Source organism: Pieris napi, chromosome 11, assembly GCF_905475465.1.
Source record: "Pieris napi chromosome 11, ilPieNapi1.2, whole genome shotgun sequence".
Lineage (NCBI taxonomy): Eukaryota > Metazoa > Arthropoda > Insecta > Lepidoptera > Pieridae > Pieris > Pieris napi.
Genome location: NC_062244.1, coordinates 6,152,655 through 6,174,383, shown reverse-complemented (window position 1 = coordinate 6,174,383; position 21,729 = coordinate 6,152,655). Strand labels below are relative to the sequence as shown.

At 33.7% G+C, this 21,729-nt stretch overlaps 2 protein-coding genes across 4 annotated transcripts; both read right to left on the bottom strand.

Annotated features, from left to right (window-relative positions):
- LOC125054118 (UDP-glucosyltransferase 2-like) lies at window positions 1-7,966 on the bottom strand. Of its 3 annotated transcripts, none has more exons than XM_047655833.1 (9): window positions 7,851-7,943; window positions 5,042-5,191; window positions 4,130-4,217; window positions 3,540-3,732; window positions 2,531-2,728; window positions 1,985-2,204; window positions 1,662-1,881; window positions 874-1,093; window positions 1-460 (listed from the first exon to the last, which is right to left on the bottom strand). In XM_047655833.1, exons 2-9 carry the CDS (start codon window positions 5,183-5,185, stop codon window positions 184-186), a joined length of 1,560 nt encoding a protein of 519 aa, XP_047511789.1. In that variant the 5' UTR covers window positions 5,186-5,191; window positions 7,851-7,943; the 3' UTR covers window positions 1-183. The 3 variants fall into 3 exon arrangements, with proteins under 3 accessions (XP_047511789.1, XP_047511790.1, XP_047511788.1); XM_047655832.1 differs by having other exon boundaries at window positions 2-460; window positions 5,042-5,185; window positions 7,851-7,966; XM_047655834.1 differs by lacking the exons at window positions 5,042-5,191; window positions 7,851-7,943 and adding an exon at window positions 4,361-4,419.
- A 1,446-nt stretch (window positions 7,967-9,412) lies between these two features.
- Window positions 9,413-21,359, bottom strand: LOC125054121 (UDP-glucosyltransferase 2-like). Its single transcript, XM_047655840.1, has 9 exons — window positions 21,148-21,359; window positions 19,323-19,472; window positions 18,085-18,172; window positions 17,059-17,251; window positions 12,245-12,442; window positions 11,718-11,937; window positions 10,874-11,093; window positions 10,470-10,689; window positions 9,413-10,021 (listed from the first exon to the last, which is right to left on the bottom strand). The coding sequence occupies exons 2-9, from the start codon at window positions 19,467-19,469 to the stop codon at window positions 9,751-9,753; spliced, it is 1,557 nt and encodes a 518-aa protein (XP_047511796.1). The 5' UTR covers window positions 19,470-19,472; window positions 21,148-21,359; the 3' UTR covers window positions 9,413-9,750.
- Between the last annotated feature and the right edge of the window lie 370 nt (window positions 21,360-21,729).

The window sequence follows — 21,729 nt, the reverse complement described above, 5'->3', positions numbered from 1 at the left end:
TGTACGTATACATTATATTTACATATATTTTTTTAATGAAAATTTTACTTAACAGCACAAACAGAATAACGTGGCATGATTTTGTTTAGAAATGAGATTCCATTCCTAAAATTAATATTAAGAATCGGTTTAAAAAAGAATCACGTTCCACAAATACATTTTTTTATAAAAATCACAAACAAATCATTGTCTCTTCTTCTTACTTAGTTTAGTTTTGTCTTTCAAAAAAAGACGAACAATTTTTTTACAAATATAATACAACAACACCTTAAGTATGATTAAAAGACCAAAGAGGTCTAAATACAATTTTTGATACCAAGATAGGTCCAATGCTGGTGATCTCAAGTGAGGGGCACCACGAGTTTTCACAACGTGTTCGACCCAGTGCACCATTTCCTTGTCTGGTGTTACCGGTCTATCATGATAAATCATTGAAAGCTCTTTGGCTCTCGCTGCATATCTTAAAAAAAATTATTTTATAAACATCGTTACATATATCTGGAAATATAAAACTAATTAAGATTGTCGACTAAAAAGTTTGATCCATACTGCCTTGCGATTCTGTAACTCACTTGACTGCTTTACGACTGATTTGAGGGCGACCGCCGCTATGAAAACCGCTGTGTGAGTTCGAAAAGTGAGTTACAGAATCGCAAGGCTGATCACAATATCACATTTTTTATTAACCTAAAACAAACTTTCAAATTGTCTCTTCGCGCTGTGTGCCAACTCAAGAAAGATGGTATTGAAACAGCGATAACTTCTTTCCTCACTTAGAAAATTTTCTTAGCAAAAATAAGGTGTATTCGAGTCAGACACTACTATGAAAAACTATATTTTTTTCATAGCAAATAGCTATATAGTGGTACTTACTTAGGATTTTGAAGAACGCCTTCTATAGCTACTTTTAAATTATCAGCCATAGTGTAAGACAAATCTACTTTTATGCCAAATCCTTTTCTAACTGCATTATTCGCATTGTTAAATTGATCCGCGAAAACTGGAATTGCTATGATAGGTTTTCCAAAGTGAATTGTCTCAGTTGTTGAGAGAAGACCACCATGAGTTACGAAGAGAATGCAGTTTGGATGAGCTGAAAATATAGCATGTTATCAGCTAAGTATCGAGTAAATTACCCATATTTGGGTAACATAAGTCTTAATCGAAAACGATAATTTGATTTCGAGAAATTTCTAATTGCTTTGGGTTAAACGATAATGAAGGCTGATCACCTAAAAAGTAAAGTGATACCAAAAGTATATTCGCAACAAAAAACATTCAATTCACCTGGGTGCCCAAGAGACTTTACGTGCACATGCAATATCTTGTAATTTTTAATAATTTAACATAGCTTTATCAATATAATATTTTTTTATGAACATATCCATCCAGTAGCGCTACCTTCCTCAGGTCTGCCTTCTATGCCTGGCACTCGTTGATTTTTACAATTTGATACGGGTCAACGATATTGTTAGAAAACTTACATGCGAATTTAGTTACGCACATCTAAAAAATCACAATAGCTGACAAGCCGTTGGTCGGACAATCCGCAGTGGGAGTTGAATGAGACTTGAGAAACGCGTGAAGTTCGGTACGAAATACTTAAATTAACAATGAATGGTAAAACATACTCTGTATAGAGAATATTTTATTTATCTCACCTAAAATACTCGGTTGTGGAGCCCATTGTACGATGTGCACATTACTTGGAGTTCCAGGGAGGTTTTCCTCAAATTTCCATAACACTGTATACTTTAATGTGCCAAACATCTCAAGTAGACTTTTTTTCAGCTCCTCCGGCATTAGCCTACTCTTCAAGTTACTTCCCATACTGAAGTAAATTAATCCATTTTTCGCATTATCTAAAAGTTTCTTCAAATCCTGTAAAGATATTACTATAGATTTTTATGCTTATAATTGAAAAAGAAAGGTCTTTATGAACTGTAACTTTCAGTAGATACAATTAGGTAAGAAGAATGCTTACATCTGGTAGCGGTTTGACTTCACGACTGATATGATATCCTCCAATTGGAATAACATTTTGAGGCAACCTAAGAGATCTCCCCACTGAATAATGAGAGTTACTAAGAATCAGTGATCCGTTATACAACAGGTCTTCAAATAGTGGGACTTTATTGCCGCGTTTTTGTATAATTGGTACTAAGAGTTCTTCATAAGCTTTAAACTGTATCGGATTTAAGGTACTGCAATAAACATTTAATACTGATTATTAAATTAATAAACGAGAGACGAAAACGATTAATTTTGCTGAAAACAAAATAGTGGATCATTTGTTGGTTATCTGGGATACCATTTTTTTTTAAATATTGCAACAAACGTTTTAAATTTAGTCTAAATTTTATCAAGTCAAGTTTCACTTCAATATGGAATTCGTTTACTTTTATAATTTATATAGAAGACGATCGTTAATTTTTAAGTGTTAGTAATATTCCGGTAAATTTCTCGGTTTCTCATCGAAAAGATTATAAATATAAATTTTAGCTTCGACCGAAAACAAAATTATACTTACAAATGTTCCAGCCCTAATCCGACAAACATGAAAGCTAATTCCTTTACTCGCTGAATAAATGAAAATGGTGGGTAGTTGGAAGAAATAACGTCGGGATTGTAGGCCGGGTTAGCGATGTCATCAACCAATTTCAAAATTTTTGAATGAGGATCTGTTGGTGATAACCAGATGAATGGACAATTAAAAACTGCTGAGAGTCTGGAAACAAAATTACAATACGTTACTAATGTTACACATTCGCAACACATTATTATACTTTTATTAGAAAGTTATTTACAGTTCATTTATAGATTTAGTACTTAAATAAAACTATGTCTATATAGAATATATTGATTACAATGCAGTATACGTAATATTTTCAATAAGTAATTTTTGTTGCATAAAATCTAATTTAAAATACAATCAAACGAGTGTTTTATTATCATCTATTATCTTTGTCTTATCTGATAAAATAGAATTAACCCTAATAAATAAAATCGTTCTAATATTTGCAATTCAAATGTATACAATGATAGCTCGAGTTGAATAAAAATTTTCCTTATAATATTTTGTTTAATAAACTCTTCATGAGGTTTAAATTTTTAAGTTCCTATCTAGGTTATCTAAATTTGCGTTTTTAATTTTAGCTTTTTACCTGTTGTGTTCCTTGCTTATTTCTAATTTCTAATATAATTCATGTGTTTTCTTGTAATTTTTAAGCATGCATGTTGTTTTAGAACTTAAAAAAACCAGTAGCACTACAACCTTTTTAGCCCTGGGCTTCAGATTTCTGTATCTGTTTTATGATAGTGATAGTTGATCAGCCTCCTGTGCTTTTGGTGCTAAGTTGTGTTGTAATGTCTTCATCATTCTAGTGAATGTTAAATGCACTCATAGACTGAAAGTCCAATGGTGCACAGGAGGACCGCACCAACGATCTCAAGGACAAGAGTCACACGCTGAAGCCACTAGGCCAACACTGCACGAGAACTAATAATTAAATATAAATTAGAAGGAAAATGGTGCTCACCCAGCAAGTAGCTCATAAAATAACCATTCTACAATAATCACATCAAATTCCTCTTTTGGATCGTTGAGGACCTTGTGTACGTTTGGATGTTCAATGGCCTTTGAATTCACTTCCGCCATTTTAGTAACAAAGTCAGTTAGATTTTGCATGTCCTTTTTTTTATCCATTATTGCTTGTATATTGCCAACGTCATCTGAAATGATGTTTTTTTTTATTGTTTACAATTCATAACAAAAGAAACTAGTGGTGCGTCGTTAAATATTGTTGGGAAAATTACATGCAATAATTATAGCGAGATTCAGGGTTAGATTTAGACGTACGACTTCTACATATCCATCACAACTATTACATAGTTGCAATTCGCGCTAAGTCTGACTATAAACTGAGGTTTGAAGTCGACACATAGGACTAAGTATGACACGTCAATTATGTATTTGAAGATTATTTCATTTCATTTCATCCAGATACCGGACAATTCAGTTACTGAGCTTTGACACTTCATCAGAATTGTTCCACAACAGAGGAGTTAAGAACAATTTAAAAATATACAAATAATTTTTGATATTGACACCAGTAAAACACGTGCTTACCTTGAAATATCTGAAGATTATCGCTTATATCGATCTCTCTGATATTAGCTAAAGGCTTATTTTTGGGGAATGGTGTTATATAAGTAACCTAAAAATAGAGTAATAAAATATATCAGTGGAACAATAAAAAATTTATACTTCCCTATACTGTCAAAACGATTCTATGTAAATAAGTAATCTAATAATATCTGAATGTATGCAATATCAATAAACACATTAGTATTAACTTACAGATTGACGTTTCCGATAGAAGGACATAATATGTTTATAAATTATAAGTGCATGAATCCAGCCCTGCGATTCTGTAACTCACTTCACGAACTCACACAGCGGTTTTCGCATCGGCGGTCTCTCTCAAATCAGTCGTGAAGCAGTCATTTTATGATTTGGCATTCTGATAAACAATAAAGTACAAGCTCCCACCTTTTCAGAATGCCAAATCATAAAATGACTGCTTCACAACTGATTTGAGAGCGACCGCCGATGCGAAAACCGCTGTGTGAGTTCGTGAAGTGAGTTACAGAATCGCAGGGCTGGATTCGATTGTATTTACTAAACAAAATATCGGAAGAATAATATAATTATGTTAGTAATTTTATGAGGTATATTGTTATATATAGTAAAGACCAATCCCATGGAATACGGGACAATTATTATTGCAGGTTACCGGCATCTTTAGTCCAGTGACAGACACCACCAATCACAAAAAAACGAAACCCGTCGTTCATTCTTTTCATATCATTTATATTTCATCAACACGCTCAGTCTCTCCTCAGGACCCTTGAGCATTCGAGGACGGTGCATGCACATTATATTTAGCCGTGTACCTACAACTCGTAGTTTGTTACTATCTGTAATATAGTCGAGTTTCCTCCTTCAAGGACATGCTATGCTACAATATTTGATATTTACCTCATGATTTGCTTTTGCTAATGCATTTACAATACCATCACCGAGTATGGAATGACTTCTTGAGGGCATCGGGAACGCAACGAGAATCCTATAGCCATTACACGTTACACATAGCGTAACAAGAAGAAATGTTAGCACCCACATCTGAAATTTGTTTTATTAATAATAGACCAGTGCCGATAATTTTTGAAACCTAAAAAAATTACAGTAGGATGAAACCCATTAGAAAAGCAGGGGAATATGATCAAAATGAAAGGAAAAATAAATTACGGTCGATCTGAGGTCGGGAAGGGGTAGGGGGGGGAGTTTTAAGGGTAAAAAACGGGTTATCTCGATTTCCGGCAAAACTACAAGTCCTACCGAAGAAAGTTAAATGGCAAAGTTGTAGGTAATAAAAATATCTAAAACTTTTGTATTCACACATTTTTCACATAACGTCAAAATTTATGTGAAAAATTCAAAAAACCAAGTTTTTGGTTTTTTATTTTTATCTTTAACAAGAATTTATTTTTTTTAACGAAATTTGGTGAAAACTTACCTTTCTATGTCCCAAATACACTGTAATTTATTTGATTAAAAATATTTATTTGTTCACCTTATTTTGAATTAATATCGAAAAAACACCCTAATTTTCAATCGAAAATTCTGACGTCAAAATTTCAGCTTTTTTCAAAAAGTTGGTGTGCTTTCAGTTCGTTGAAATCTCTACTTTCCTATGGTAAAAAAATATAGGTAGTAGGGAAGGGGATGACAAGTCTGGGCGTTACTGCATACGATTTTTTGCGTTTTCTGAGAAGATTTACTATGGTAATATATATATATATTTTTTTACCATAAGAAAGTAGAGATTTCAACGAACTGAAAGCACACCAACTTTTTGAAAAAAGCTGAAATTTTGACGTCAGAATTTTCGATTGAAAATTAGGGTGTTTTTTCGATATTAATTCAAAATAAGGTGAACAAATAAATATTTTTAATCAAATAAATTACAGTGTATTTGGGACATAGAAAGGTAAGTTTTCACCAAATTTCGTTAAAAAAAATATATTTTTGTTAAAGATAAAAATAAAAAACCAAAAACTTGGTTTTTTGAATTTTTCACATAAATTTTGACGTTATGTGAAAAATGTGTGAATACAAAAGTTTTAGATATTTTTATTACCTACAACTTTGCCATTTAACTTTCTTCGGTAGGACTTGTAGTTTTGCCGGAAATCGAGATAAACCGTTTTTTACCCTTAAAACTCCCCCCCCCCCTACCCCTTCCCGACCTCAGATCGACCGTAATTTATTTTTCCTTTCATTTTGATCATATTCCCCTGCTTTTCTAATGGGTTTCATCCTACTGTAATTTTTTTCACTTTTTATTTATTTTAAAGGCTATCTGCACTGGTCTATAAATTATAACGAGTAAATTGTAATACCTGTTATAATGTAAATAGATTCTATTGATAGATAACCTATTCTACCCATTTGTACGTACGATTGTTTAATATTACCATATTGCGACAAGGTTCACCAAAACAAACACCACTAGAAACTTAGGTTTTTATGCGGGGATAATTTGCATCATACATACATATATCATAGATCGAAACATTAAAACGATGTCTATTGAAGGTTATCGAGAATAAAAAATAATAATTGCTGTATTAGAGTTGGTAGTTGTCATCTATAATTTAACATAATTATTTGTATAAGAATGAATTGTGGTTAACAAATGTACACATGTGTACTTTACAACAGATAATAAAGAATATAAACAGAATAATCGGGTAAGGTAATTAAATGGAAATATTTTACTATTTTAATTATTTTATGAATTATAGAATAATTAATTGAATATAAAAAATGTTATTTAATTATTAACTATACTGTTACAATTTAAATTTATAAGTTCATTCGATAAATCACATTTTGTGGATATCGACTGTTGACATCTAACGTTTTTATCGTTATAATAATACAATATAAGAGATGTGTAAGTAATATCGCGATTAAAATCTGAAAAATACTCAACGCTTAATTTATAAAAAACTACCAAAACCATGCAAGTATAAATAAATAAACCTATCGACCTAAAGAGGTTAAGAGTGAAACCAGTTCTACTATAAAAAAGATGTATCTTTGAAACCTTTCATCAAATATGTCGTACATAATAAAAACTCAGATCTAAACCCTGCCCTTCAATGATCACATTAGTATAAAATAGATGATGAATATTAATTTTCAAATTAATAATTTAAAGAAAGGTCCAAGAACACTCGCCGGGTGAGGCTCTTATGTGCAACGATCGAAGCCGGTAGAAACTTAAGAAAAGCAATTAATAATATGGTAAATATTATAATTATTATGGTGCAATTCTGTATAAAGTATTAAACACGCATACATAATAAGTACTAACGCCTGCTGTCTATAGGTTCCTTATTTCAAACATTTTACTTAAATTAAGGATTGATTTGTTATCTTATTATTTAATTCAAATAATAAATTCAAGAGTGAGATAACACGGAAACAGCTTGAGCATACTTATGTTTGTACGCGAAACAATTCAATACTTTACAAACTGAATCCAATAGTTCCCTAACGATTTGTAAGAATATAAGATTTGAATGAACACTAAAAACTTGTAACTGTAGATCTAAAACCGGATTTTGTTACTCACGGAATAAAAATAATTAGTGTGGAAAATATGTAGGGATTTTACAATGAAAGGCTATTTAAAAGGATGATAAAGTTACATATGATATATGTGAATCATGTTAATTATATTATGAATGTGTTAATTATATGCCTAAATTGTACTTACTTTGCGTCTGCACCGGAGAGGTCAATATGAATCACTGACGATACCCACGTCTCACATGTTTTTTCTTATCTACAGGAGCTCCGAGTTATGTTATTGCTGTCTCATAACAGGATTATTATAATAGGAGGCGTAACTCATTGTGATATACAATTTCATACAATTCATACGTCGTAAAATTAGAATTATTATACAAATGCACGGCTGTTATCCGCTAATATTTAAAAAATAGATTCTCTAGTTTACTGGCGATACCTTTTTTTCAGGGAATCAAAACAGTCATAGTAATTGTTTTACATTATCTTCTCACCGTAGGTTAATTCAAAAATACTGAACAATCTAGGCAGAGTTTATGAACTGATTATCTTCTAAAAACGTTACATTTGACGCATTGTATAGTAATTGCCTCATTGATATAGCGGTAAGCATGGTCGATTGCAGACCATTAGGTCTCTTGAGGACTCCGGTCGTCTGTCAATGAAAAGTTCTAAAGAAGCTGTTCAAGTGGTCGAAAAGGTATAACGTGGTCATCATCCTGCGTCAGTGATGGTTTGGTGGGGCGTGTCTTATCAAGCGAGTCACTAAACTACATATTTGTGAAAAATGAGTGAAAAGTCAGTGTAAGTGTATCAAGATTCAGTCTTGGATCATGTTGTACACTTTTTGAAAATATATCGTGGACTTTCCTGCAAGATTCTGCACCTGTTTACAAGGCACGAACTACGAAACGAAACCAACGTTTTGGACTTTATAAGAGCTAAGGACTGACCCTCATTTAGCCCAGACCTCAACCCTTTAGACTTCAAATTATGGTCAGACTTAGAGGACAAGTCCTGCTCTAAACAACACGGCGACATTGAGTATCTTAAAAAATCTTTGAAGCAAGCAGTTGCGAAATTTCCCTTGGAAACAATGCGTAAATCCACACATTCTTGGCCAAGTAGATTAAAGGCCTGTATAAAAGCCAAAGTTGGCCATTTCGAATTTTTTACGCCTATGTCGATATTAATTGTGTTTCAATTAATAATATACCTTATATGAATATGAATCGAAAGCAGCTATTAATAGATAAAATAGTACCTGATCACGTAAAACGTAATTAATTTTGTTTTACTCGTAAATATATGTTTTGTTCGATTATAACGTGTGATTTTGTTAATTGCTTCAAGGATTGCTGGGGGCACAGTTCATTGAAGCGTCCATTACGAACAAACTAGTTATGATAATTATTATAGTAGCTATCATGAAATAACGCCGTAATAGGTATACATCTATACATTGCGATTTGCGGCTTAATCGTAGAGTTATTGATGAATACATATATAAGAACATTCAATAATATTATTAACTATTATGGCATGTTGTAAACCTCTTCTTTAACTTGAAACACTTGAACTAGGTAATTTATACGTCTTCACTGACCAATTACCCAGTTTTAAGGTGAAAAATTAGCCATACGAATATTAATAAAACCATTAATGTAGCATTGCTTTCATTCCTTATGTATTGATTACAATAGTAATCTTTTGATTAATAATATGTGGACATTTTAATAAAACAAAATATCTATATAAACGTATCTTTATTTCTGTTTAAGATAGCACACTAGCCATCCAATGAAACACATAATTAAGTATTATTTAAATTTTAAGTACATAAATGGTTTGTAAGACAACAAACACGCTATGTGATTCTCACAACCGTCGCTTTGTTGACATAACATGAATTTTTTGGGTTTTCTGAGATGAAATTGAAAGAGATGATTATTTCTTGTGGTACAAAGCACAGATCACATAAGTGTCTAAAATATCAATGAAATATTAATAGAAATCTACGCCATAAATATCTCTGTTATTTGTTATTATTATGCTATTGTCATATTATAATACATTATGCTAAAATCTTAATTTTTTTTCTTGTCATTATGGGCCTTTTTAGTAAATATCCGTAAAACTTTTCGAGTAAGATATATTAAAGCTAAAATTATTATGATTACTAAAGCAGCCAAGTCCAGGTATAATTTCTGGTAAAGAGGCGTTTGTAACGCAGCAGAACGAAGATACAGCGCACCCTGCGACACAACTACTTCCTCTGTCCAGTGTACCAGATCTACGCTAGGGTGCGCCACACGGGAGTGGTAGATACGAGATAGCTCTTTTGCCTTATCTGAGTATCTGAAAAGGAGTTAGGAGAATCAATCATTATTAGAAAACAGTTTGAATTTGTTTACTAATGTTATAATATAACTTCAATATTAGAAGCGGTTGCAGTTGAAAAATATGTATAGGTAAGTTACAAAAACTTTATTAATACTAATATCTAAAGTAAATAAATATTATACTGATACATTAGCATTTTTACATAATTAAATATTTATGTTTCCTACTGTGTCATATTTTAAACTATAACTGCGTAGTTAGTAGTCTTAACGTTACTGTTTAGAATAGGTACAAAAGATTAAAATATTGTATCGCTAAACATTAGAGGCGTGTAATGTCAATAATAATTTATTTTCTTTTAAGGAAAAATGTATCACACAAAAGTAGATATGGGACAGCAAATCTGATTTTATGTGAATATTAATAGTGTATCAATATATATTTTTATTGAGTAAAAACTTACTTGGGATTGTTTAATACATCACGTATGCTCTCACTTAAGTCATCCACCATCGAATAAGATAGAGGGGTCTTTCTCGCATAGCCCTTGTTAACAGCTATCTCAATATTCGTAAACTGATCAGCAAATACTGGAATCCCAATTATAGGAACCCCAAAATGAATAGCTTCTGTCGTTGAGAGAAGACCTCCATGCGTAATGAAAAGAACGCAATTTGGATGCGCTGCAAATGAAACATCACATGTTATTTGCAGTACAAAACGCCGTGTGTATTAAGTGGAGAGAAGAATTTTAGAATATAAACTAGTTGTGGAATTATAAAATTGTCTCATTAAGACGCAAATGAAGTCGTAATTCCCTTTTATTGGAAACATTAGAAGCAAATGAAATACATTAAAAAAACATACCTAAGATACTCTGCTGAGGAGCCCATTGTACTATATGTACGTTCTTTGGTCGAGTCTCTAATTGTTCTTCAAATTTCCAAATAACAGTCTGTTTTAATTCTCCAAAAAGCTTAAGTAGTCCTTCTTTTAATTCTTGGGGGAAATTTTTGCTTTTTAGGTTCGATCCCATACTGAAGTAAATAACCCCGTTTTTAGTGTTATCCATAATTATTTGAAGATCCTGAAATAAAGAAAATATTAACATTTAATCAAATACGGAAAAAATACGTTTTGGACACCATAAACATAGATGCATTCAAAAGTATTACCTATAAAAACTTATATTTTTGATAAAATCAAAAGATAAAAATTTATTAAGCAAAAAAGGATTTTTTAATTTTTTTTAAATATAACTTTTTGGATTTATGATAAAAAGTCACACAGACAAAATTTTAGGCAAAGCGATTTGCTACAAAATATGTCTTTGCAATTTTTTTGTACGATGAATGGTTACGTGGAGATATAGCCAAAAACGTGCTTTCACCCCTTTTTCCAAGATCGCTGCCGGGGGACAAGTGCGCAAACCCCACAAACTTGGGTTTAAGCTTGTATCGACCCCCCCCCCCACCCCTACATGCCCCATAAATGCTACAGCCCATGAAACATTTCAATGGACTATTAAGTATAAGAACCAAATTAAAATTGACGTTTCATCGTTTTCGTCATTGTTTTATTCTGTAGATAGTGGCACTCGGATAGTAGCAAATAATTTCCTTGAAGTGGCATTAGTAAAAATGACATCGTAAGTAAGGGCAGATGTTTGACCAACTTAATCTGCTAAAAGAAAAGTTACAAGCATATTTACTTTTGGTAAAGGTTTCGTGTCAGTATCAATGTGATAGCCACCAATAGGAATATAGTTTTGAGGTAATCTTGTGGCTCGTCCCAGTGAATAATGCGAGTTTCCAAACATAAGGGACGCACTATACCTTAGAACATCTAATGATGGTACCGGTCTGATCTTATCTCTTATATGAGGTACTATGAATTGTTCATAAGTCTTTTGTTCTGGTCCATATACATATCTGAAAATGAGAAAGATTATCATCTTAATTTTATGAACAACCACAATCTAATTGCGTGATAGATTTTAAAGACAAATAATCCAAACGGAGTTTGAGATGCAAGTTGATATAGAACTGTATATATACCGTTAAATTAAGTTAAAAGGAAGAGCGGAATACGGTTCTTAAAATCGGCGAACTAAATTTACAGAATGTGAGTTAAGTTTTGGTCTATACGTTGTACATTGTGTATATATATATATATATATGTTATCATAAGGATCTAAATATTGTGATAAGACAATATATATAAAAATCTTAACATTACCTATACTGTAGATACCGCCCTAAAATTGAGTGTAATAATAGTTGAACTCGCTGCCAAAATGTGAAAGGTGGTTCATAAACTGTATGGCTGTCGGGGGTGTACGCAGGGTTTGGAATTTCGTCAATAAGTTGTAATACCATCCAATGAGGTGCCATAGTGGATAGCCATATCAATGGACAGTCAAAAACAGGCATTAATCTAGAAAGTAAAATAGATCAAAAATTTATTTGATTACCAGAAGCTGGATGTGATATGAGTGTGATAACCATACATAAATTCTGATGATTACAATAAACCATTAAAAAAGTATTACTTGTAGTAATACTTTTTTAATGGTTTACCTATGTGAATGAATGATTTAGAATTTTGTATTCTAGAAAGATTATCATCTGAATTTTATGAACAACCACAATCTAATTGCGTGATAGATTTTAAAGACAAATAATCCAAACGGACTTTGAGATGCAAGTTGATATAGAACTGTATATACCGTTTAAATTAAGTTAGACGGAAGAGCGGATAAAAAGAATTTTGTATTCTAAATCATTCATTCATATAGGTAACACAATGTAGGTACACTTACGAACGTCAAAAAAGAAATATATACGAAATGCTTTTAATTTTACATTTACTACCAGTTCTCAAATTAAGGGCTTAGAACGGAAGAGAAGAACTGGCAATAAACTCTCCGCCGATCTTTTTAATCGCCAAGTTTTTCGATTTCTACAATGTTTTTAAGGAGTTGCAACCATTACACCATGTTCCACATGACATCTTAAGTAATTAATAATAATAAAATAAATAAAAAACAAAGATTTGTCCTCCATCAGCAGGAGGCATGGTGAAATATGAGCACGCCCTTACATTCTCGTAGGAACAACACGCAAATACATAGTCGAAATAACTAACATCAACATCATGCACGAATTCAAGTCCGAGCAGTCACCACTGTTACGTATCTATGATTTAATATTATCTATGGTTTTCCGTTTCCTGTAGTATGTCTCGGACCGCCTGTCATGGCTGAATATATGTTTATGAATAACAGTAATGTCGTCTTATTTAATACACGCCAACCTGGCCACCCACCATAACAACCACAAGTAGCACCCGTTCACGAGTATGACGCATGGCCAACTATCGGCCCCCCTCGCCATATTTTAGGGAGAGAGACAACCCGACGCATGGACCCCGCCACGACAAGAAGAGCCCCCAAAACAGGATAAAAGAATTCACGTATCTCCGATAATTGATCCAAAGTCCAACCCCGTTATAATTACTTTTAAAATTATTTCGATAACCCTGAAGGAGATATTAAATACAACTATAGAATACGATCTGGATCAAATATTGTGGATAACATTATTTTTTTCTTTATACGTGTGTCTTCACTAAGACATCATGGAATATTACGATCTAGCCTAACTTAAGCCTAATAAGTAATTTAAGTCTAACCTAATTTACTGATAAGGATTTTTAACATAATAAAGTGTCCAATAACACTACTTACAGGCTCTATTAAAGGGAAGACACTTTGTTCTTGTGTTCTATTTTTTCACTCACTGTTTAGCACTTAATACTAACGTGCACTAACACTAATTCACTAGTTTAAATGGTTTTATCCTTTTCAATCTTCTCACTAGGCCCGTCGTGTCAAGGAGTTGAATAGCCTCGACATTCACGTGATAATGGATCTTATGTTCGTGGGCTCCGGCAGTCTTTTTTATTACTGTGGCGACGTCCTCTACAATAAGGTCCCCATGGAGGCCATAATTGCGAAAGAACCACGGAGCATTGACTATTCCCCTGAGCACTTTGTTGTGGAATCCTTAGATTACTTTGATGTTACTTTTATTGGTACAGCCCCACAGCTGGCAACCATAAGTCCATACAGGTGTCAGGACTTGTTTGTAGAGCAATAATTTATTTTGTACTGATAACGTGGAATGCCTTCCGTGCAACCAGTACAATTTAGTGTAACGGAGATCCAACTCTTCGCGCTTCTTTTTAACATGGACCTTTTGTTGGAAAAGTTTATGTGAACTGTTTTAGTCTTATCCGCCATTTTTTGGTTCACAAGCCAGCAGTGTTTATTGCTTTTTGTAGTTTTACTACCGCTTCCTTTTCAGTAGCCGCCGTAGACATAATAGCAGTATCATCGGCAAAGGTGGCGATTACGTTATCTTCTAGTTCAGGAATTTCGCATGTGTATAAGAGGTACACGACCGGACCTAATACACTGCCTTGCGGCATCCCAGCTTCTTCATTTATTTCTTTCAATACGAAATAATCATCTTCTTGTCGTACCCTAAACATTCTTTGTGTTAAGTATGGCTCAAGGATATTTGAAAATTGACGATGCAGTAGTTTTTTTAATTTATAAATAAGTCCTCGGTGCCACACTTTGTCAAATGCTTGAGCTACATTCAGAAAGACCGTGGAGCAAACTTTTTGTTCTTCTAGTGCTTTTTCGATATTATTTGTAATTCTATGAATCTGCTCTATGGTAGAATGTTTTTATCTGAAACCGAATTGGTGATCCGGTATAAGCTGCTTTTTGGCAATAACAGGGTTAAGACGTTTGAGAAAGAGTTACTCAAATAGTTTTGCTATAACAGGTAACAGTGAGATTGGCCTGTAAAACGTTACTTTGTGAGGTGGGTTTCCTGGCTTGGGAATCATTATAACTTCCGCAACTTTCCACATATTGGGAACATATTGAAGTCGAAATGACGCATTAATTAAGGTTGTCATATTAACTACGGCTTTACGGGGGAGATACCTCACCAGTAATTAAATCAAAGCCTGGCGCCTTTTTTTAGTTAAACATTTAATTTCACTTAAAACTTCTTTTGGTGTGACTAGATGGATGTTTAGCTCTTCTGAGGATATTTCTTCGAAGTCAAATGAATCTTCTTCATCGATTTGAAACATATTTTCTAGATGATCAGCAAACCAGCATTAGACTCTCGTAAGGGAGGAATATGTGTTGTAGGTTTTTTGATATTTCTTATCGCTTTCCAGATGGAGTAGTTGGTGGAACCATCAGAAGTTAATTGGTTTAGGTATCTCTTTAATGAAGTATCTTTATGTATTTTAATCTCTCTCCTCAGTTGTTTAGTGAGGTTATTCAGATGTTTTTCTCTTCAGGACATCTTGTGGAATGCCACCTTTTTCTTTGAGCTCGTTTTGTCTTTATCAGATTTTAATTTCTTCTTTAAGTTGTTTTGTACCTTTTTCTGAAATTTTGGAGTATTGCTCCAAGCAGCTTGTTTGATGTTCTTTGTAAAGTTATTTACTTCTAAGTCTAATTGTTCCTCAGTCTGTTACTCTTAGGTCTACCATATTCTCAAGATAAATTGTGAAGCTGTCCCAGTCCGAATGTGGGTTCACGAGAGATGGATTCAGTTTCCGCTTTATTGGGTCTTCGCCAATTATGGGTAAGATTGGTGAGTGATCTGAGTTAAAATCATTTGCTTCCTCTATTTGGAGAACATTTGGTGATACTTCTCTTAATATGAAGAAATCTATAAGATCTGGTATTTTATTCTTGTCTGTTGGCCAGTATGTAAGCTTTCCTGTCGAAATTGCATCACATCTCAAATCTTTCATAGCAATAAACAGTTCTTTTCCTTTAGTAGTTATTAATCTTGATCCCCAGTAGATATGTTTTGCATTGAAGTCGCCTCCCAACACAAATCTACTTCCAAGACTTTCTAGCAGGGTTATGTACTGGTCGTACTTAAGTGCATATCGTGGTGGGCAGTAGATAGAAGATATTGTTCATGGACACCGCTTCATTGATAGGCTCACAGCCACAGCCTAAATATGTTATTTTTCATATCTAAAGACCTCACAGTTGAAAATGTCCTTTATTATAACTGTACTTCCCCCACTAGATTTATTACTTGGGTGAAGGGCATGGTAGGCTTTATATCCTTTAAGTTGAATGTATGACTCCCTGGTAAAATGTTTCCGATACCAAGCAGATGTCAATGTTTTCATGTTTAAGAATTATATGAAGTTCTCTTCGGTGTTTTAAAAGCCCATTAGCATTCCATGCCATTATTTTTAAAGACATCATTGCTTAAGACGTTTAGAAGCTGCTATTTTGGTGCTGCTTTCTAGTTTTTTAAGTCTTTCATCAAAGGATGACAATAATGAAAGTATGGTGTTAATCTTTTCATCTATGCCTGTATTAGATGTCTCATTTTGTTGTGTTGAGGATAGAGTCTTGGGACCTTTAATTACCTAAGCAAAGGAAACAGTCTTGAAAACTAATTTTGCTGGTTTTACAGATTTGCCCGTTTCAGACTTTGATTTTGATTTTAAGACGTTTCTCATTTTCTATAATTATTTTGCTACTACACAGCCTCTGTAATTAACTGGATGTGACTCATCACAGTGAACGCACTTCGGTTTCGCGTCTCGTGGCTTGTGACAGTCTACTGTGAGATGCTTTACATTTTACACACCTCGGCTGCTTGGAGCAGTATTTCTGTGTGTGGCCATAAGCTTGACACATCTTGTTATTTGTACACCTCTTGTACACACCACCAATTATATATTAACAGTTTTCAAAATATTACCTACAATGACTGGTGTTTTTTTTAAGTAATGCACATTAAAGCCTGTTTGTTGTCTGCATGTTTTAACGTTGCCGAGTTAAAAACGCGCAATCTACTCTCACTTTAAAAAATATTGCATTGTAGAGTTCATTATCAACGATTAAATCAAGATATGAATGATGAACTGAGCGTGACCTGACAGCACATATCACTTCTCAATATGTAATAGAATCGTAAATTGCTTACCCAGAATATATTTCTGTGAACATCCATTCTGCTATAATTACATCAAATTGTTGCTTTTTATCTTTCAGAACATTTTGAAAATTTTTATTTACTATTGTCTGCTTTCCGATTTCCACAAACAGATTTACAATAAATTGTATATTATGTAGCTCGGATTTTTTATTAATTATCATGTCTAAACTCATCACGTCCTCTGCAACAATTCAAATTCTTTTAAATCCAATGATCCATACCGTTGTATTTAATTTACCAATCGCCAATCTTAATCGGGAATATGTTTGGAAATTTGTACCATTTTACACTTGTTTTAATTGAATGAAGACTTATAAATCATGTTCCTTACGTCGAGTCACAGACATCAGCCTTGCGATTCTGTAACTCACTTTTCGAACTCACACAGAGGTTTTCGCCTCGGCGGTCGCTCTGAAATCAGTCGTGAAGCAGTCATTTTATGATTTGGCATTCTGATAAACAATAAACTACAATCTCCCACCTTTTAAGAAAAGTGAGTTACAGAATCGCAGGGCAGTAATACTATAATATTTAAAGTAAAAAAGAATAATTAAAATAATAAAAAGAAAATTAAAACAAATTTATAAAATTGGTCCCTGTGGCAGTGTACCTTAAACGCTGGCAGCATTTACTCCCTGTATTGCGATACTTATTTGTTGACCATCCTCGGTCAACCGGACCCACTCTGGGGTCACCGCCCACCGGTTCTATCTACCAGGCGGTTACTTAAATCTTTAATTAGCGCCTGTGCACTTGAACCCCATGGCCCAAAAGTCTCTACTTCAAAGGGAATAAAATAGAATAGCATATTTACTTTAAAGTAAGTTTTTTTTAGTCAAACTATTTATTTTAAGAACAAGCATTAAAATAGAAAACTTCTTCTGTTTTCTTTATTTAAAGCGTAGTAAAAACTAAAAAAATACAAGTCGAATCACTAGTGTTCCCCATTTTCTTAAACGGCGCTGAAACTTGGATTGTGCGAGCATCCCAAAGGATAAAGTTTTATCAAAATACCTTTTATAATGTCCGTATTAGCTTTGACATCTACCATTGTAAGGTTTGGGTGGGAATTGCTTTCAGGAAACGCTGTTACGTAAGTGATCTGTAAAAAAAGTTAAAAATGCAAGCCATTGTAAAAAGTTTACTAAGAAACTTTCCTCTCTCGATTGTTTATTATACTCAATAGAAAATTATTATTTTTGATAACATTTCCAAACTCGAATTCCTTAGTAGCAGTGGCCATACGTTCGAATCACGGCTGTGCTATAATGAAGCTAACTTTTTATGTGCGCAATTCACACCAGCAAGTACAGCTAAATAAAACATCGTGAGAAAACTGCCATACCTTAGACCTAAATGTGCCAGGCAAAGAAGGCACCTGCTTATTAAAAAAAATATTACGAAACAGATACAGAACAGCCCTGCGATTTTGTAACTTACTTTTCGAACTCACACAGCGGTTTTCGCATCGGCGGTCGCTCTCAAATCAGTCATGAAGCAGTCATTTTATGATTTGGCATTATAATAAACAATAAACTACAAGCTCCCACCTTTTCAGGATTCAAATTCTTTTAAATCCAATGATCCAATACCTTTGTATTTAATTTACCAATCGTCAATCTTAATCGGGAATATGTTTGGAAATTTGTACCATTTTACACTTGTTTTAATTATATGAAGACTTATAAATCATGTTCCTTACGTCGAGTCACAGACGTATCGATGCGAAAACCTCTGTGTGAGTTCGAAAAGTGAGTTACAAAATCGCAGGGCAGTAATACTATAATATTTAAAGTAAAATAGAATAATAAAAATAATAAAAGGAAAATTAAAACAAATGTATAAAATTGGTCCCTGTGGCAGTGAACCTTAAACGGTGGCAGCATTTACTCCCTGTATTGCGATACTTATTCGTTGACCATCCTCGGTCAACCGGACCCACTCTGGGGTCACCGCCCACCGGTGCTATCTACCAGGCGGTTACTTAAATCTTTAATTAGCGCCTGTGCACTTGAACCCCATGGCCTAAAAGTCTCTACTTCAAAGGGAATAAAATCGAATAGTATAAATCATAAAATGACTGCTTCACGACTGATTTCAGAGCGACCGCCGATGCGAAAACCGCTGTGTGAGTTCGAAAAGTGAGTTACAGAATCGCAGGGCTGTTGTACACAACTGGGTTTAAAAAGGCTATAAAAAGTATTAAACATACTCATAAGTTACGATTTGAAGGACTGCTCGTTAAGTATTACCTGGTGTCCAGCCTCCAGAAGATGCTTGATGAGACCATCTCCCAAGATAGCATGGCTCTTGGCGACTACGGGACTTATCACCAGTATCTTGTAAGGTTCGCAGAAACCAATCACTAGTAATATCAAACCAAGAACTCTTAGAGCCATTTTCTGGAAAGAATAAAAGTAGTAAGCATAGCTAAGCATTTGGTCCTCAACGCTGATATTGGCTGTTCGAATTATGGCTGTGCACAAACAGTTTCTCTCTATGTGTACAATAATAACTTGCACGGTGAAGGAAAACATGTAAGGCAGCACACCCCAAAAAAGGACTGTCAGGGACAGAAGAGATAAGTCTTATTAAATCAATGTAGAAATGTCATTGCGCAATTAAATAAATAACGGATACCTAAAAAGAATTATTTCAAATCTTTCGTTACGTTAACTTAAATGTAAATACTACATAAAACAATATTTTTAGAATTGTAAACCAAAACGAATGAGCCGCAATTATTCCTGATACAACTAAAATTGTTAATGATTTCTTTCGTTTATTCATAAATACAAGACTCTCTAGTACAGCCGAGGAATAACCTACGTGCTCTCTCGTGTTAGGGCGTCAAGTTTTTCGCTTTGGTAAGAATGAATTAACATTATTTTCAAGCAGCATATCCCATAAGAGATTAATTATGTTTAATAAATTAATGGATTCTATTCTGCGAATTCCACACAATTAAATTTACTTTTATTGTAACAAGCGTTGATTTGTTTATAATCCATCGTGATCATTCCAAATGAACCATAAACATATACTGGATTACTAGAAATAAGTGAAAAAGACATTTGAAGGTTTACCTATACCATTATCAATATAATGCAAGCCTTTGAACGTGTACACTGTACAGACACATTTAAAACATGTCCACTTCGACCCGCGAAGAACATGCCCGAAAATCGAATGATTTTTAGTACATATATATCGTACACAACGTACAGGCAATGATTTGTCAGACTTTCTTAGTGTAGTAATAGTCATCAATGACTTCTGTTCGAGCTAGTATGTAATTATTCAAACTACAATGCTTCTGGTGCGCCTGCCATTGTTTAAAATTTGGATAAAATGTTTTTGTCCATAATTTCATTTGTTTTAAATGGTGACATGAGTTAAGTTCGGTGGCGGTTGTTGTATGGATATGTTCAAATATTTGTTAAATAAAACTCAGTTTGAAGCTGGCTTTAATTGTTTAAAACATACGCTTATAACTAAGATAACATTAGGTTAGTGGAGTTGTGACGCTGGATTAACAAAAAACTAACTTGACTTATTGAAGACTTCGTAAATATTAGTGACACTAATAGGCTGGGAGATAGTGACACAAAATAGTTGGTCATTTGTATGGCGGTTTTTCGGGGGACTTATTACGCAATGAAATAAGAAGAATGATGGTCATTACGCTGGTATCGGCGGCCTAATCGCGTGGGCGTTAGTCGAACTAGTCGGATTAATTAAGAAAGTCAAAGGATTTTTTCCCAATAAATTCTAGTATTTTCCGATAATCCATTTAAAATAAGAGGCGGCAGTGTCATGCCATACTTTTCCGGTGTGACTTACAGCCCGCCATACCGATGCGAATGCGTTAATTTAAAAGAAATTGTACCAGGCTAATTTTTGCAGTCATCACAGTCAGCCATTTACGAAAATCACCATGCCATACTTTTCGGACGGTTCCAAATGGCCGCCATACCGCCGAAAATCAGCAATTTTTTTTTTTGCCAAACGATTTGCCTAAAAAAAAATTTCCACAGTCTCTGTATGATCATAAATTCAAGTCTGATAATGCCATACCTGTGGATGGGTGGTGGGTGGTTCAATCCAATCCAAGGTCTTTATCCAATCCTAACAGCTGATGCCACCACAGCTATAACTTTTCAAAACTTTAAATTTCAACTCTATGAATTTATGTCATGGAAGCTTGTCGCACTGAATATTTGAATCTATAGTCTAATCTGGCGACCGTCTTGTTCGATATAAAATCTTTGTCTGCGTGCTATTCGCCGGGCTTCACGCTTAATGAAGATAAAGTAATTTTTTTTATCCATTTTGAAGTATTAATGATGCATATGCTAAATAATAATTTACACTTGCCCGCTTAGCTTGGACCAGTAAAAACACTTGTTTTTTTCACTCTTGAAATTAAATTCGTATTTTCGTAAATATTTTATTACGTATTTAATACTAATTCTATCGTATACTTATTGTAAAGAGGTATTATAATCTATTTAATATTATGTGGATATTTAATGGTTTACACTAATCCCAATATTAGTATTAAAATAATAGCGTTATCTTACAATCGTTAGTATTAGGTATTCACGAGAAAATATTTGTGTTTTGTGTTGTTTATTATCTGGCTTATAGCCATGAGCA